The sequence below is a fragment of the Trachemys scripta genome, chromosome 10 (genome assembly GCF_013100865.1).
Source record: "Trachemys scripta elegans isolate TJP31775 chromosome 10, CAS_Tse_1.0, whole genome shotgun sequence".
NCBI classification, from domain to species: Eukaryota; Metazoa; Chordata; order Testudines; family Emydidae; genus Trachemys; species Trachemys scripta.
In genome coordinates, this window is record NC_048307.1 from 58957578 (window position 1) to 58973997 (window position 16420).

A 16420-nucleotide genomic window follows, 5' to 3' on the forward strand; every position below is an offset into this window, starting at 1 on the left:
GGCATCCAGGGTACTATGTCTGAATGTAGTTGGGTTGTTCAATAGTATTTAATTAAAGGGGTCAATCCCCATTGCCTCAGCCCAACTACATTCAGACATAGTACCCTGGATGCCAGTTACCACTGGGTTAACATGGAACACGATTAATTTCTGGATGCCATAACCTTACTGCCCCAAAAGTAGAGGCTGCCGCAAAAGGGTGCGCATCCTGACAATACTGATAGTTTAGAGAGCCTCTGCAGTGAAGGGGAGAGGGAAAGGCTGGTCATGATGAGACCACTACAATTCAAAATGTCCTTACTAAAATGTACTGGCCTTTATTCCAGTATTCACATTTTCAGTTAAAATATTCTTAATGTGCTGGTGGTATTGCAGAGTAAGAAGTCTTCATCTTAGCTACAGGCATAACTTTGGAACATATAAATTATCTGACAATCAGTTAAACTAACACATTATGCTAGTTTTTTAATCTTTGAGAGAGGTTTTTTTAATAGTACCTTCAGTTTTCAATGCTGTTAGACACCTGGATATGTTAAACCAAGTAACTGACTATATTTGAACAGGTCATGAAAATGAAAGGTGCTGAAAATTATATTGATATATTGTCATCTTTAAAAGTGATATGCAAAGCATGCAGTCACAAATGAGATGGACTGAGGCGACAATATTTTACCTCAATGAACGGGGGAGGATGCTCTTCTCCACTCTGTCAAGAAGTGACTCTACTCTGGGAGTTATTGCCAGTCAGTAGATATAGAAGCCAGGAATACAGAATGACTTAGCAGACCAACTGAATAGATAATTTACGAGTCACCATGAGTGGTCTCTTCGCACAGATCTGGCCAAATACATCTTCCAGCGGACAGGTTCCCCAAGTGGACCTATTTGTGACAGTCCAACAGAAAACATCAGTAGTTCTGTTCCATATGAGGTCACAGCCCAAGATCCATAAAACGACTTTTTACTGATATGGTTAGGCAGGCTCCTCTATGCTTTTCCACCAATCCCATTCATTTGCAGGATGTTGCTAAAGATAAGACTGGACAAGACTGGAGTCACACTTGTAACCCCAGCATGGGCCATCAGCACTCTCCACAATTCTCCACTCTCCTGGCACTATCAGTGAAACCTGCAATTTCACTTCCACTAGACTCAGACCTAATCTCCCAGGATCACGGTTGCCTACTCCACCTGAGCCTACAGTCCCTTCACTTAACTGCATAGATGCTCCATGGGTAGATGCTAAAGAGCACGCTTGCTTGAAAGATGTTCAAGAGGTCCTGCACAATAGTAAAGCCTTCTATGAGAGTTACTTACCTTGCTAAATGGAAACTTTTCTCCATCTGGTCTTGCCGATATGGGGTATCACCGACCGGTTCATCAGTTCAACAAATTCTGGACTACGTATACCTGAAACACCAAGATTTTGCAGTTATACCATCAAAGTACATCTGACTGCTATTTCAGTGTTCCATCCTAAAGTGGACAATCCTTCTGTTTTCTCCAATGACATGGCCATAAGGTTTTTAAAGGTCTTAGTCAAATTATATCTTCAATTGCAAGAGCCCATTTCCACAGGGGATCTAAACTTAATATTGTCCAGACTTATTGGTTCCCCATTTGAACTGCTGGCTACCTGCTCGCTGCTGCATCTATCAATGAATGTGGCATTTTTTGGTGGCCATTACCTTGGCCAGAAGAATAGAGAGCTGCAGGCATTAATGTCGGGACTTCCTATATGATGTATTTTAAGGACAAGGTGTACCTGCGTCCTCATCCAAAGATTGCCCCAAAGATGGTTTCCTCTTCTTCCATAATCCAGCCAATTTATTTGCCTGTATTCTACCCAAAATCACATACAACCAGAGTGGATGAGTGTTTGGATACCTTGCCTCAAGGCTTCAGGGACAATGCTAGAGTGGGACAAGTTATTCTCTAATCTTTATTGAAATAGATTCTGATTCCACTTCCTGTCTTACAGTTTGAGAGTTGCCAAGAGTGGAATGCATGTGTGCAATCACTCAAATAAAAAACAGTTGCTAACCTGTTCCATAAGTTATTCTTTGAGATGTTTTGCACATGCCCATTCCACAACCCTCTTTCCTACCCATCTCATTGGAGGTACAGCAGGAAAGAACAGGGGAGATGGGGTAGGGGTGGCTTTTCCCTTTAAACCTGTGTGCAGTGGCAAACGGCAGTAGGGGAAGCTTGAGCTGCCTAACAGGTTCTGCAGAAGGAAAAAGTTTCCATATCTCAAACAGTTACAGAACGGATTAGTAATGGGTTTTTTTAGCTTTTAGAAGATACTCAAAACACACAGACTCGGAAAGAAACTGTTGGCTTATAGTGTAAGCCATTCCATTGCATGCTTCACTAGTAAATTTCGGTAGGAAAAAATGCGCTAGCTAAAACGTATATGAAAGAGCACTCTGTTATAAAAATGTCTGCAATTTGGACCGATCACTATAAAGTCAAGTTTGGATCCAGATGTAGACTTTTTCAGGGCTTCAGAGTTGTTAGGGATCCCTGCTTTTTATTTGTGTTCATCTGATCTGTAAAATACTTATATTGAGGCAAAAGCATTAAAAGTAATAAGGTTCTTTTCGTAAGAAGTAAGCTGGGAATGGAAAGGGGAAACTATTCAACTATGGGGGAGAGGGAAAGTAATTACAAGCTAGCTTAAAAGTTGGAAAGAGTAACAAATTGTGCGAAATTGGAAGGGGGAGATTAGGGACTCTAAGGCTGCATTTACATGCCTGTTAGTCTTTACTTTGGTTAGAGCTGTGTTTCCTAGTGTACGGGAACTTCTCTTGATGAGATTTCCCAAGTTGTCTTGTGCAAAAAGATAACAGTTGTCTCCTATTTTATAGGAACCTGATGCAGAAATAAACACTAAATGCTTTGCATACCTTAACTGTTATCATATTCAGTCAAAATAAGCATGTCAGTAGTTTTCAGCTGTTTGATTTGTATGCAGTAATACTGTGCATACCTTTTTATGGCTAAAGTAAAATGTAGGATAGATATAATTAAAGCTTATGAGAAACTACAAAGGTTTTGTCTGAGCATAGTTAGCAACTGTTTCAACTACAAATCTTCATGACAAAGGGACAGTCTGGCCTGTACATTTTTTTAGTAAAATTGTTGAAACTGACTTTTTTTTAAAGCAAACCATGCAATAACTTTAACATGGCTCATTATTGCATCTCCATTGTTGTATATAATCTGTTAATCTATCATAATTAAAATAACAGCAATAATAAAAAATCTATTTAGTGGAAAAAACAAAACCTAAAAATCTGCAATAATCATGATTAAAACCATAGTTCTTGAATATTTTAGTTCAACTCTAGAGGTAACATCACTGTATGAAATGTACTTTTATGCTAATGTGGCAAACATGAAATATGAGAGAAATCGTACTCTAGCTATTTTCTGGAAACGGGTGAAAAAGATTATTTAACCAGTGTTCAAGCAACATAGCTTGCTGGGTATTGGTACTGCCTGTGTGGTGCTTTGTCAGTTTTTTCAGCAATATGTGGCTGCAAGCAAGAAGGTCAAAGCCATATTTCAAATGCATTACAATTCAGTTTATACATATTAAGAAGTTCTTGCTATGTCAGTTTACATAATTGTACTGAGCAAAATGGTTCATTTGCTTTCATTGCTAACAATAGGTAACACATTAATAAAATGAGACTAAATGCAAATCCCCAAGCACAGAAATTCAAAGGTAAGAGTCCTGTTGTCGAGGTACTATTTTGATCCCAAACTGTGAATTGACGTGATTGTGTGGGTTTAAACCAATATCTACCTTTTAAAATATGTAGTACAGAATTTCATCATTACCACTGCCTATCTAAAGCTTTGGGGCTTAATTTATCTTAAATTGTACTTCATCCTTGAAATCAAATAACTTTCATCCCGCTCCCTTTTTTTCCCCTTGGAAACTCATTAGCAAAAATTAGTGCTAGTGACTCGCCAAACTTGCTGAGTTATGACTGATTATTCTTTTGCTACCTGGAGTATGTGCAAATGACCAAGAGAAGAAGGCCTGTTTGTTCCAAAGCTGTTTTTAATCAGATTATCTAACAGATTTCTTAATTTAGTTAAATTTCCTCATCACTTCCTACTCACCTCATTTAAGAGTGAAGTCAGTATGTAAAAGCATAAAAGGATGTATTTTTATTTAAACCTCTAGTCTGTTTTACTTGAGAATGGCTGATCGTTCAAACTGCTCTGTTCATAATAAAAACTTTAGTCACACTAATTAGCATTTGTGTATAATTTGTAGCTTTACCCATATACTGGAACATAGTGGTGTTTTTAGAAATCAGGAATGCTAATTCCAGTGGTTACTGGAAGTTTACCTTACAGGCCAGTTTGGTAGGTATGGATTCCCAGAATGGAGGTATGAATTCCCAAGATGTACACATTCTCAGATACCAACAGAACATTTTTTATTATAAGGTACAGGCCATCTAAGTAAACCTACCTCAACAATTGCTGTTGTGGAGTAGGAAGTGCAAGATTGAAGAATGATGTGTAAATACCTCAGAAGAGGATTTTAGTGTCAGTTAAGACATAGAGCCTGTTTATCCTACTCTGTGTAATTTTAGGTTGAATCCAGTATATTCTGGCTTTGTATATAATTTCGTTTTGTAATAAGGCCAGCTACATTCTCAATTCCACTTACTTCAGTTGAGCAAGAGTGTCTGAGAGGAGGATTTGGCCCTGATTATATAGTATTCCTACACCTGTTTTTCATACCTCTCTTGAGTAGCTATGTAGTTTTCAGTGTTAGATATAATAATAAGCTTGTCCTTTATTTTCGAATAGCTCATGATTGACTTCAGTTTATATGAATTAGAACTGGAAAAGTTTAGTCGTAGAGTACTTTATTTTCAATATGCTACTGTATCACATGTAATATAGAGATCAAGGTCATTCTTTTCTCTGAGCATATAGACTAAGTTAAGGGTCTGCAGGCAGAATAAAAACACATGAATTTCCTTTTAGAAAGAATACCATTCACTTGAGTCCGCTGTGACAGAGGTCTTGCTAGGATTTTTAATAGACATCAATGAAATCAGGGAGACTAGGTTTTCTTTCACACATGGGCCTCCCCCAGGAGGAAGATAGCAGTCCCTCAAATGTGAGGGTGGAGATTTGTTACTAGAGTTTCAGCAGACGGATGGAGTCAAGAGCTTGTCTAAACACAACAGTTTGACTTAAATCAGTTTTAAAATGTATTTAAATTGGTATAACATTGTTAACCTTGTCTATGGACACCTATATCTGTTTAAACCTGCCGTATCAGTTTATCTTGATTTACAGGCATAATCTGATAAGAATGTCCACGCAAAGGTTTTAAGTCTGTTTAAAACAATACCTTTAAACCAGTGCTGTGTGTGTAGACCAGGCTTAAGCAAGAGCATATTGTGAACTTCATTATATTCAACTTTATCGTTTAAAATGGATGAAGTTGGCGACCAGGACAGTTGTGTAACTTGTCAATGTAATATCAAAACAAAGTAATATTTAATATTTTAGTTTTATTCTGTAACCTTGAATTCCTCAGTTTTCCATCTGTTTGTCATTCGGTCTCTAAATATTTATAGTTTACAAGTACATAAAGTATATATGTCTAGAGATGTACCATTTACATAAGGACATCCTGTAGACATAAACTTTCAGTGAGACATTTGTTTTCTTCTTACTACCAAATATAAAGTTTGTTTACCTAATCTCCTAGGCTGTGTAGCAGTGTGCATTTCTCATCCTGTTATAAATTACTAATTTACTTAAAGCTGATCTACCAGATGTTAACTTTGAGTATTGAGATTACTTTCTCAAAAGATAATACATAAAATGCTATCTTTTGCTGGAGTGGTGTGTGTGTGCGCTATTTAATAGAGAAGGTTAGAGAACAGGAAACTTACTGCTTGTTTCTTAGTACTGAAAAGTAATATGGCTATGGAAATATAAGGATAGTTTTATTTGGAGGTATTGCTTATTACATTTTGTATTGGTGTTTGTATTGAAAAATCAAAGAAAAAACTTGTCTGAATATAGACTTCACTGTGCATTTTTCTGAATTTAGATGAAATTGAATCTTAATATTAAGAAAATGTTGAAGATATTTTTAGGAAACTTTAAAACTGAAGATATTATTTATTATATAATTGAGGTGTATCCTGGAACAAAATTGGATTGAAAGTGGCTGACAATGTGACTGACTTCAGACATTAACACCCTTTATTTTTTTATACTGTGAGCACAAGTGGACAGTAGGTTTTACTATATAAACTATGAATCTGAATGTGTTTGTGTAGTGTACATCTCAATGTACGGGGGAGAAATTGATTTTTTTCTTGTTTGTTTAAACAGTGGATTTAAGAGAAGTCAATATTGATGTGCTAACTGTTTTCTTGTTAGCAGATTAAGGGGAAAGAGTCAAGAATATTTATTATGACTACAGAAATGAAAATTACAAGCCAAGTAATACCCTTTTTATATATGCTTATTTCAGGTTTGTCTCACTAATTTGATTACTCTTCAAAGTCACTCTGTTTAGGCCTATTTGACACTTTTTAGCCTTAATAGTTAGTTCTGCCTACCGTATGCGCTCGAAGACTTTTTGTAAATGCTCCAGGTGTTCTGCCCATGAATCAGAAAAGATGGCCACATCATTAAGGCAGGCGACTGCAGAGTCTCCCAGTCCCACTAGGAGACTATCTACAAGTTTTTGGGAGGTGGAGGGCACGTTTTGCAGCCCGAAAGGGAGCATGTTAAATTCATACAGCCCTACATGGGCGATGAAGGCTGACCTTTCCTTGGCGGATTCATCTAGCAGTACTTGCCAGTACCCCTTGGTTAAATCTAAGGTAGAGAGGAACTGAGCACGTTCCAGTTTCTCCAATCGGTCATCTGTGCGTGGCATTGGATAGTTGTCTGGGTGAGTTACAGCATTTAGCTTACGGTAGTCCACGCAAAAGCATATCTTCCCATCTGGTTTTGGAACTGGATCCACTGGAGATGCCTGTGCACTGTTAAAGGGGTGGATTACGCCCATCTATAGCAAGTCCTATATCTCTCGTTATGTAGCAGTTTTGGCTTGAGGAGACACCCGGTAAAGTTGGGATCTAATTGGGCGAGCATTACCTGTGTCAATGGAGTGGTATGCCCGTTCGGTCTGTCCTGGGGTGGCTGAGAACGTCGGCGCAAAGCTAGTGCACAGCTCCTGGATCTGCTGTCGCTGCATACATCGAAGTGTTATGGAGAGGTTCACCTCTTCCACACCACTGTCACTTTTTCTTTCGTAGTAGACACCTTCAGGCCACTCAGCGTCCTCTTCTCCCTGGGCTGTAAACTGACAAACCTTTAATTCTCTGGAATAAAAGGGCTTTAGAGAATTAACATGGTATGCTTTAGGGTTGAGGTGGAGGATGCTATGAGATAGTTAACAGCTTCCAGGCGCTCTTGGACCATGAATGGCCCTTCCCACGATGCTTCCATCTTATGGGCCTGGAGTGCCTTCAAGACCATGACCTGGTCCCCTACTTTGAAGGAACACTCTCTGACATGGTTATCATACCAGGCCTTTTGCTCTTCTTGAGCATCTTTTAGGCTTTCTCTAGCAAGAGTCTCGGAGGGTGTTTTGTACGTTGTTTACAAAGTCCAGAATGTTAGTTCCTGGAGAAGGCGTAAACCCCTCCTATTGCTGATTCACCAACTGTAATGGCCCCTTAACCTCGCGGCCCTACACAAGTTCAAATGATGAAAACCCTAAACTGGGATGTGGTACAGCCCTATAGGCAAAACTTCAGTTACAAAAAACAGGAATAAACCTCCCTCTTAGCATAGGGAAAATTCACAAGCTAAAACAAAAGATAAGCTAACTCATTTCCTTGCTATTACTTACAGTTTTTGTAATCTTGGATGCTTATTTCAGGCAGTGTTTTAGGAGATCGTTTTTCCTGCCCTGGTCCCTCTCTGTCCCGGAGAGAACCACAAAGCGAGCACAAAACAAAAACTCCCCCCACAGATTTGAAAGTATCTTCTTCCCTTATTGGTCCTTTTGGTCAGGTGCCCACCAGGTTATTCGAGCTTCTTAACCCCTTACAGGTAAAGGAGGGATTTTATGCTACCCTTAGCTTTATGTTTATGACACCCCCTCTTTCTTGATTTGAGGTAAAGATCTGGGATGGCCCTTACTAATGACATCTGAGGCAGGATGTATGCAGTGTTGTAGCCGTGTCGGTCCCAGAATGTTAGAGTGGAGCATGGTATGCATCTATGTCACAGAACAAATTGGGAAGGATGGTTTAGTGGCTAAGGCATTTGGACCGGGGCTAGGGAGATTGAAGGTAATACCCTGCCAAAGGCTTCCTATGTGGATCTTGGGTAGTTCTCTTAATCTCTGTTCCTCAGCCTCGTATTTACAAAATGGAGGTAATATCGTGTTGTCTTGCATGTTTAGATTGTAAGCTCTTGAGAGCAGGGCCATCTCTTGCTATGCTTGTATAGTGCCTAGAACATTGAGTCCCTGATTTCAGTAAGATTCTCTACAAGAGGAGGATAATATTCTGTAACACAATCTCCATCCAAGATTTCAGTAAGGACAATTGTCTCTGTAGCTTGAGAAGGATGAACGTCAGTCTGTGTTGCACATGTGAATTCAAGTTGTGTTATGAAGCGCATATGTTATGTGGGAAATGGGTTTTTTGACAGCATCTCCAACTTCTGCTACTATTCCCTTCCTATGTGATTCTGGAGCTGGGTAGGTTCCGCTGCTGATAGGGGAGCGTTTGGTTCCTTGCTAGTAGTGCTTCTTGAGAACAGATCAAAAGCCCAAAGCTTGACCACCTCTCAGGGGATGTGTACCTGGGAACATTCAGGAAGATTAAGACAGATTACCGGAAGGTGCAAAGTCAGTACGGATCTTTAATTGATTTGCCTTAACTTCCGTGTGTCCATGTAGACAAGCCTTTAGATGTCTGGCTTCACGTGCATCCACTCTCTCGGTGTTTAGGAGTGGCGGCAGCAGCACTTGTGTCCATCTCATTGTTTGAATGTAAAGTAAGGGATTTCTGTAGTGAGGAAGAGTCATACAATAGAAAGACCTAAATGAAACTGATATTGCAAACTTCATTAAACAAAACCCAGGTTGATTTTATATTATTTTAAGAGCTTTCTAGTGTTGGGAGGGTGATTCTATATGCAAAACATGAAGTTTAAATGTTGCAGTCCTGATTAATTTAGATGACTAAAATAAGTTGCCAGGTAAAGGTAATTATTATTTTGTTCAATTGGACTATGCAGTTGTTGATTTTAAAAAATACTTTATTAATGTGGCACTTGTCATACTGTAATACAAATAATAGCATTGGAGTGAAAATTAATTTTGGGCCTAATAGCTGTGGATCACTAGTGGTGTATTAGTTATTGCAGCACTTGTAAAAATTGTCCATGGTTTAAAAAAAAAAAAAAAAAAAATGGACAAAGTTGACATTTTATATCTTGATAACTTTTTCTTCCACTTAAGTATTAGAGGTTGAAACATAAACTTGTGCTCCTGATTTCCAAAGAGATCATTTATATTTCTAGTGGAATTAAATGTAGTCGGAGTGTTAAATATAAGTAAATCTGTTCAATTTAGATATAGTTGAACTGCTATAGTTACATGTAGTAATCCTTACACATATTTGTGGACTTATTACAAGTGTTGGCGTCCCTCTTACTTTTGAATTTCATATCAAATTAATCCAACAGTATACCTATACTTATACCTATACCTATGCTGGAAATTGCAAGTAAAATAAATTGAAAATGAAGAGATTACTAACTTGAATAGTTTATAATGCTTTATCAAAGAAAAGATGGCTCTTCCTTCAGTTACTCCTGCATTTTATGGAGGAGTGGGAACAAAATCTATAGTTAAGGCTGGAGCAGGTAAGATTAGGTTTGTGAACTTTAAGAGTGGCCATGATTTCTCTCTTATATATTATTTTGTTAGTATAGTTACATCAGAAACGTCATTATGTACTGAACTGAAATCATTCTTGTAATACATTTATCTGTCTCATGCTCTATGTAAGGAATATTGTTTCCATATTTTTAAAGGATTTGCAAGGTGTTTTTACTACCTACATTTTAACAGTCTGTATTCAGCAGTGCTTGTGAATTGAAATTATATTTCAGTTTACTATCTTTTGTTTACTTTATAGACACTTCAACCTTCGAATGAAGAGAGATACGTCCCTCTTTAGTGATGACTTCAAAGTAGAAATATCAAATAAAGTAGTTGATTATGATACCTCCCATATTTATACTGGACACATATATGGTAAGTACAACAACAATTTCACATTGATTAAAAAGTGCAATGATTTTAATGTTGTTTTGACTTATGAAGTGGAAAATACTTGATCAAATTGCTCAGATATTATTTTAAAATTTCCTTAATTGAAAAAATACTAAAATATGATACATGGACAGTTGATTTATCTTTTCCTAACTTAGTTTTGGTGGACTTACTGCAAAATACTTTCATAACTTATTTGAAGTCATTCAAAGTCTGAATGTCCTTCATTTTAAGCACCTTCTCAAGAATGTGGGTACTGCACTTCTGAACATAGTCTTTCCTTCCTTTCTTTCCTCCTTCCTTTCAAACAGATGGTGACTTCAGTCTGTGTATTTTCACTTAAGGATGAACTAAACCAGATGGCTGAACAGTTGATTTGACCATCCCCTATTCAGTTATACTACTGAGTGGCCCAACTACAATATCAGGCAACATGGTACCTGAGGGATTTTGACAAGCAATGTGGTGAACTTAGACACCCATATCCCAAAAGAAGGCCCCTGTAAAAATTGTATGTAATCTGGTGCTTAGCCCTTTGAACAAGCTGAACGTGGAAACTAGTCCTGACCTTCCCCGTAATGCTTGCTGGAAAAACTTGAAATTTTCTGTTAAGTTTCTACAAGGATTATGAAATGGCTATAGGTGATCGAGTATGAAATATTGAATTTGATGCCTATTCAAATTTACTTCCATTTAAGAGTTCACATACCTTGAACTATAAAACTTTATGCTCATATTGAATGAATGGTGAAGGGAATCTAGAGAGTCTTCACCAGCATAGAATCAATAACTTGGTCATTGACTGTAAATGCATGTATTCCAGAATTTATATATTTATATAAATTGGAGATTTAAACTCTGGGGAGTGGGGAAGAGTGCTTTCCACTACTGGTGTTTCATACATTGTTGATGGGAACCAAAATCTCTTGTGTATCTCCATAAGAGAGCACCATCTACAAAGCGATGCATTTATGGTATCTTGCCCCATCTTGCACCCCTCCTTGCTCCAAAATAAAATGTTGGAAGACATGTAGGGATACATGGTTGGTTTCCTTAAGTGTGTTCTGGGCTCAAATTTGGGGGTGGGGGTAAATTTGCAGTCATTTTTGTCATGCTTTTCTTGGTATACAGCCCCTACAAAATGTCGTGCTTTTACATTTCAAAGTGCTTGAATACTTGTGTATAGCCAGACTGTCTTCAAGACAGCTATGCCCTGTTGGAATCTGGGGTAAGCTATGGAAAAGTAGTGGAAATCTGGGGTTATTTGGCTAAAGAGTTCATGAGAGCGCCTCTCCCACAAATGACCAACTTTTAATTTGCTAAGTGCTCTAAAATCAGGTACACAGTGAAGCTAGGGTGGGAGCTGAGAATAAGCAGGCAAATCTTATACCATTGACAGGTACATAGTTCTCAGAGTTGGTAGGGGTGGGGTGTAAGGTCAGGGAAACTAAGAGGAGGCTCAGTTGAAGATCAGCTAAAGATCAGCTTGAGCTCTTCAAGGAAATGCTTAGTGAATGAGGCCCTGGCAATTGCTCCACTCACCTCAACGCAGCTGGTTGCTTGGGGAGGCTGGTGCTCATCTGCAGTCCCAGTGACCATGAGTTCAGATCCTCTCCTCATCTGACTCTTGTGATTGAATTTTAAGCATGTGGAGTCCACATACAGATTCATCTGGGTTCATCTTGTATCCGGAATCAGAGCCATTCTCAATGCAAATAGTCTGGGTCTTAAAGGGATAGCCAGACTGAAACTCTACTCACCAGTCCTGCTGGTTTCTCCAGCTGCTAATTGTGGACATGGGAGAAGTGCTAGCAAAGTCTCCCTACAGCACCCCTTTGGTCCCATAATTGCCCCTCAATCATGCCATATATAATTTTTTGAAAACTGGAAGTTCACATGGAAAAAGATATTTGTAGGATATACATGCTTCTGCATTGCCTTGTGCCTCATTCTATTCCAGAACATAAGATTAACTTCCCCAATTTAAACATTGGCAAATGAGCAAATGCAAAGTTGAAATGACTTTCCCATATGAGCTTATCTTTTTTTTTCTTTCTCCTTGATGTCTGAACAGAGGAGTCTTCGTCATCCCTTAGCCTCTTCCAATCAGTAGCAAGTATTCAGGTCACTGATGCTTTACAGAATACAGTGAAGGTCCATTGAACAGCCTGAATAGGAGTGCTGATTTGGAGCTGTACAGGGCTTGGTTAGAGAAAGGGGGTTATGATACTGTGGTAATCCCAGTTCCTGTAGCGATCCCTGTGGGGGATCATTTAGGTTTGTGGGAAAGTATTGCTTTAACACTTTTCAGTGTTTTGCTTTTTAACACTTGTTTTGTTCTTGTAACATTAACCTTTTGAGGTACATGTAAGAGGACCCTAATTCTGCATTTCTTGGTTTGCCAATGTTGGAATTTTGGGAATTAAGCTCATATTCTGGAAAATCATGAGTACAGGGCAGTGCTGAGTACCTATTACTTTATCTGTATGTTAACTAACTGTTTTGCATGTGAATAAAAATATATTTGAGTGGTCATGGGAATTTTAGTTTTACAGCTTTGTGCTTCAGAATTTCCTTTTTGAATTCATGTTTCAGGTGTATTCTTGTAAGTAAGCTTAATTCACACACTGTTTCCCTGTATTGATTTCAGAGTGTATCCTGGAAATGTCTTTGTATATAAACTGTAAGACTGTTTTGAGATGGATGTAAATATTGTTTTTTCAAAACACACTTGCTGCTTTGTTTAATAGGCGAGCAGGGAAGCTTTAGCCATGGATCTGTTATTGATGGAAGATTTGAAGGATTTATCCAAACTCACAGTGGCACCTTTTACGTTGAGCCAGCAGAGAGATATATTAAGGACAGAACCCTACCATTTCACTCTGTCATTTATCATGAAGATGATATCAGTAAGTATTCCCACTCTGTGCTGTAGACAAAGAGAAAACGTTTTGATTAAATGTAAAACTGCCTAAGCCAATGGTAAGTTTCAAACTGAGGGCTCTACAGAGACACATATTCCAAGATTCTCGTTATCATACAACAGTACGCGTCATGATGTTCTGAAGTGATCCATGTGCAGGTATGGTATGAAAGGAGTCTAGTGCAGGCACAAACCTTACCCCACTTCAAACTTGTTTTGTTTTTTATTTACTACTTGGCCTCTTGGACTAGCCCTCTAGCTGCCAGACTAGTGGAGTGGAGTACTAGTGGAGATCTTTCCTGCAAAGTTAACATAAAGCCTTCCCTTGAGCTCGTTAAAATGTCACATACTGGCCATGATGCTTTCTTGTGAAGTTCTGTGGTATCCAAAAGGAGGGATGAGTAATCTTAATTCACATGAAAGTGCTCCTAGCTTCATATAATTATGTAAGAAAGGTGCCCAATTTAGCCATGTGGAAAGCAACAGCTTTCCCTGCACATATGGGTCCCAGACTCCTTCAGACTGGTACTTAAAAGGTGCAGTAACAGCTAGCATCTGGCATTCTGGGGCACAGTTCTGAGGGGAATTTTCAGTTGACGAGAAAGTGCAGAAAATGCTAGCTACAAAGGTCATAGATTGTAATGCTAGAAGGGACCATTGTAATTATCTAGTCAGATCTCCTATATAATGTAGGCCCTAAGGCTTCTACATTTTGAATTAATTCCTGTTCAAACTAGAGCATATCTTATAGAAAACAGTCCAATTTTGATTTTAAAAATTGCCAAAAATAGCGAATCCACCTCGACCTTTGGTAAGTTGTTCCAGTGGTTAATTACCCTGTTGTAAATTTACATCTTATTTCCAGTCTGAATTTGTCCAGCTTCAACTTCCAGCCTTTGTATCGTGCTGTACTCTTGTCTTCTACATTAAAGAGCCCATTATCAAAGTTTCACTTCCCACATAGGTACTTATAGACTGATCAAGTCACCCCTTATCCTTCTCTTGTTAAACTAAATAGATTGAGCTCCTTGAGACTATTGCTGTAAGGTGTAAGGCATTGTTTTTCAATACTTTTAATCATTCTCATGGCTCTTTTCCTGAACCCTCTCCAATTTATCAACATCCTTCTTGAATTGTAGACTCCAGAACTGAACAGAGCATTCCAGTAGTGGTTGTACCAACACAATAGAGGTAATATAAGCTCCCCACTCCTACTTGAGATTTCCCAGTTGATAGATCCAAAGATCACATTAGTGGCAGCCCTTTTGGACACAGTGCTACACTGGGAGCTGGTGTTCAGCTGATTATCCACCGCAATGCACATACCTTTTTCTCAGTCATGGCTTTCCAGGATAGTGTCCCCCATTCTGCAAGTATGGACTATATTCTTTGATCTAAATGTGTAACTTTACATTTGGCCATATAAAATATGTTCAGCCTTACCAAGTGATCCATGTTGCTTTGTAGCAGTGACCTGTCTCCTTTACCACTCCCTGCGCCTTTGTATCATCCGCTTGTGCACATTAATAATAATGTTAAGTAGCTGTAGGACCAGGAACTGGTCACTGAGACCAAACTAGAAACATCCCTACTTGATGACTGTACCCTATTCACAATTCAATTTTGGATCTGTCTACATTGTAGCTGTCTATACTGCAGCTGGAGCTCAAACTAGCACATTAAAAATAACAGCGTAGGCGTTGTAGCATGGGCTCTCAAGCTTAGTTTTGATGTCAGATACTGACTCCGTATTTGCTTTATTAACCAAATTTATAATCTTGTCAAAATACATAGTTTTAAAAGATCTATTTTCCACAGTCCTGTGTCAGTTGCTTCCTTATTTTGACCGGGATTAATGTCAGGCTGATAAGCCTATAATTACCAGGGTCATGCAGGGTCATACTTGATGCATCTGAAGAAGTGAGGTTTTTACCCACGAAAGCTTATGCCCAAATAAATCTGTTAGTCTTTAATGTGCCACCAGACTCCTTGTTGTTTTTGTCAGGGTCATCCTGTTAACCTTTTAAAAATATTGGTACATCAGCTTTCTTCCTGGCTTCTGGAACTTCCCCAGTGTTCCAAGAGTTATTGAAAATAGCTCTTCAGTCAGCTCTGTAACAGCTCTTGTTTGCAAGTTGTCCTGACGTGCTGATTTTAAAATGTCTGACTTTAGAGCAGTGGTTGCCAACTGGTCGATCCTAGATGATCTTCTAGTCGATTGCGGTCTCTGATGGCAGCGCAGTGTGGCTACCACTTAAGGCAGACTCCCTGCCTACCCCGGCCCCATACGGCTCCCAGAAGTGGCCACTGCAGGAGGGGGGCGGAGCAGGGCTCTCCCTCTGCGCCCTGCTCCTGCCTGCAAGCACTGCCCCCGCTCCCATTGGCCGGGTGAGCTGCGGGTGCGGTGTTTGCAGAGGGGGCCAGTGCACGGAACCACATGCTCCCCGCCGCAGGGGCGCGTAGGCCCCTTCTGGGGGCGGTGTGAGCCCGGGGTAGGCAGGGAGCCTGCCTTAGCCTCGCTGCACCTGCTGCCCAGCGGGAGGCCGCACTCCAACCCGGATCCCTGAGTCCCCTCCTGGAGCCAGCACCCCATACCCCCTACTGCACACCAAGCTCCAGTCCTAATCCCTCAGCCAGAGCCAGCACCCCATCCCCCCTCCTGCCCCGAAACTCCCTCCTAGAGCTTGCACCCCTCACCTCCTCCTGCACCACAACTCCCTGTCCCAGGTTCAGCCCAGAGCCCCCTCTCACACTGTGAACACCTCGGCCTCAGCCCAGAGCCCACACCCCTCCCCAACCCCCTGCCCCAGCCCGGTGAAAGTGAGGGATGGGGGCCTCGGGGAAGGGGTGAGGTAGATTCTGGGTTGCCAATGATCTTGGGTGTAAAAAGGTTCGAGACCACTGCTCTAGAGGCTGCTGTTTTAATGTCCTTCTGAGTTTCTGTTAAAATGGAAAGTTTCTTCATCATTATCTATTTAATTTTGCTTTGATTTTTCATTGATATCATCTTAGGATAACTTCAGGACTTGTGTACATGGTAATATTTTAAAAATTAATGTATAATGCTTACTAAGACACCTCAAAACTATTTGTGAGACACCTTCCAAAGCATACTGTCTTACGCCGTGAGG

At 39.7% G+C, this 16420-nt stretch overlaps 1 protein-coding gene across 1 annotated transcript in view; it reads left to right on the plus strand.

Annotated features, from left to right (window-relative positions):
• ADAM10 (ADAM metallopeptidase domain 10) overlaps positions 1–16420 on the plus strand; it is a 112369-nt gene that overhangs the window by 43320 nt on the left and 52629 nt on the right. Inside the window, exons 3-4 of the mRNA XM_034783194.1 lie at positions 10230–10348; positions 13117–13275. Of these exons, the coding sequence (XP_034639085.1) occupies positions 10230–10348; positions 13117–13275 (278 nt within the window). The remainder of the gene's footprint in view (positions 1–10229; positions 10349–13116; positions 13276–16420) is intronic.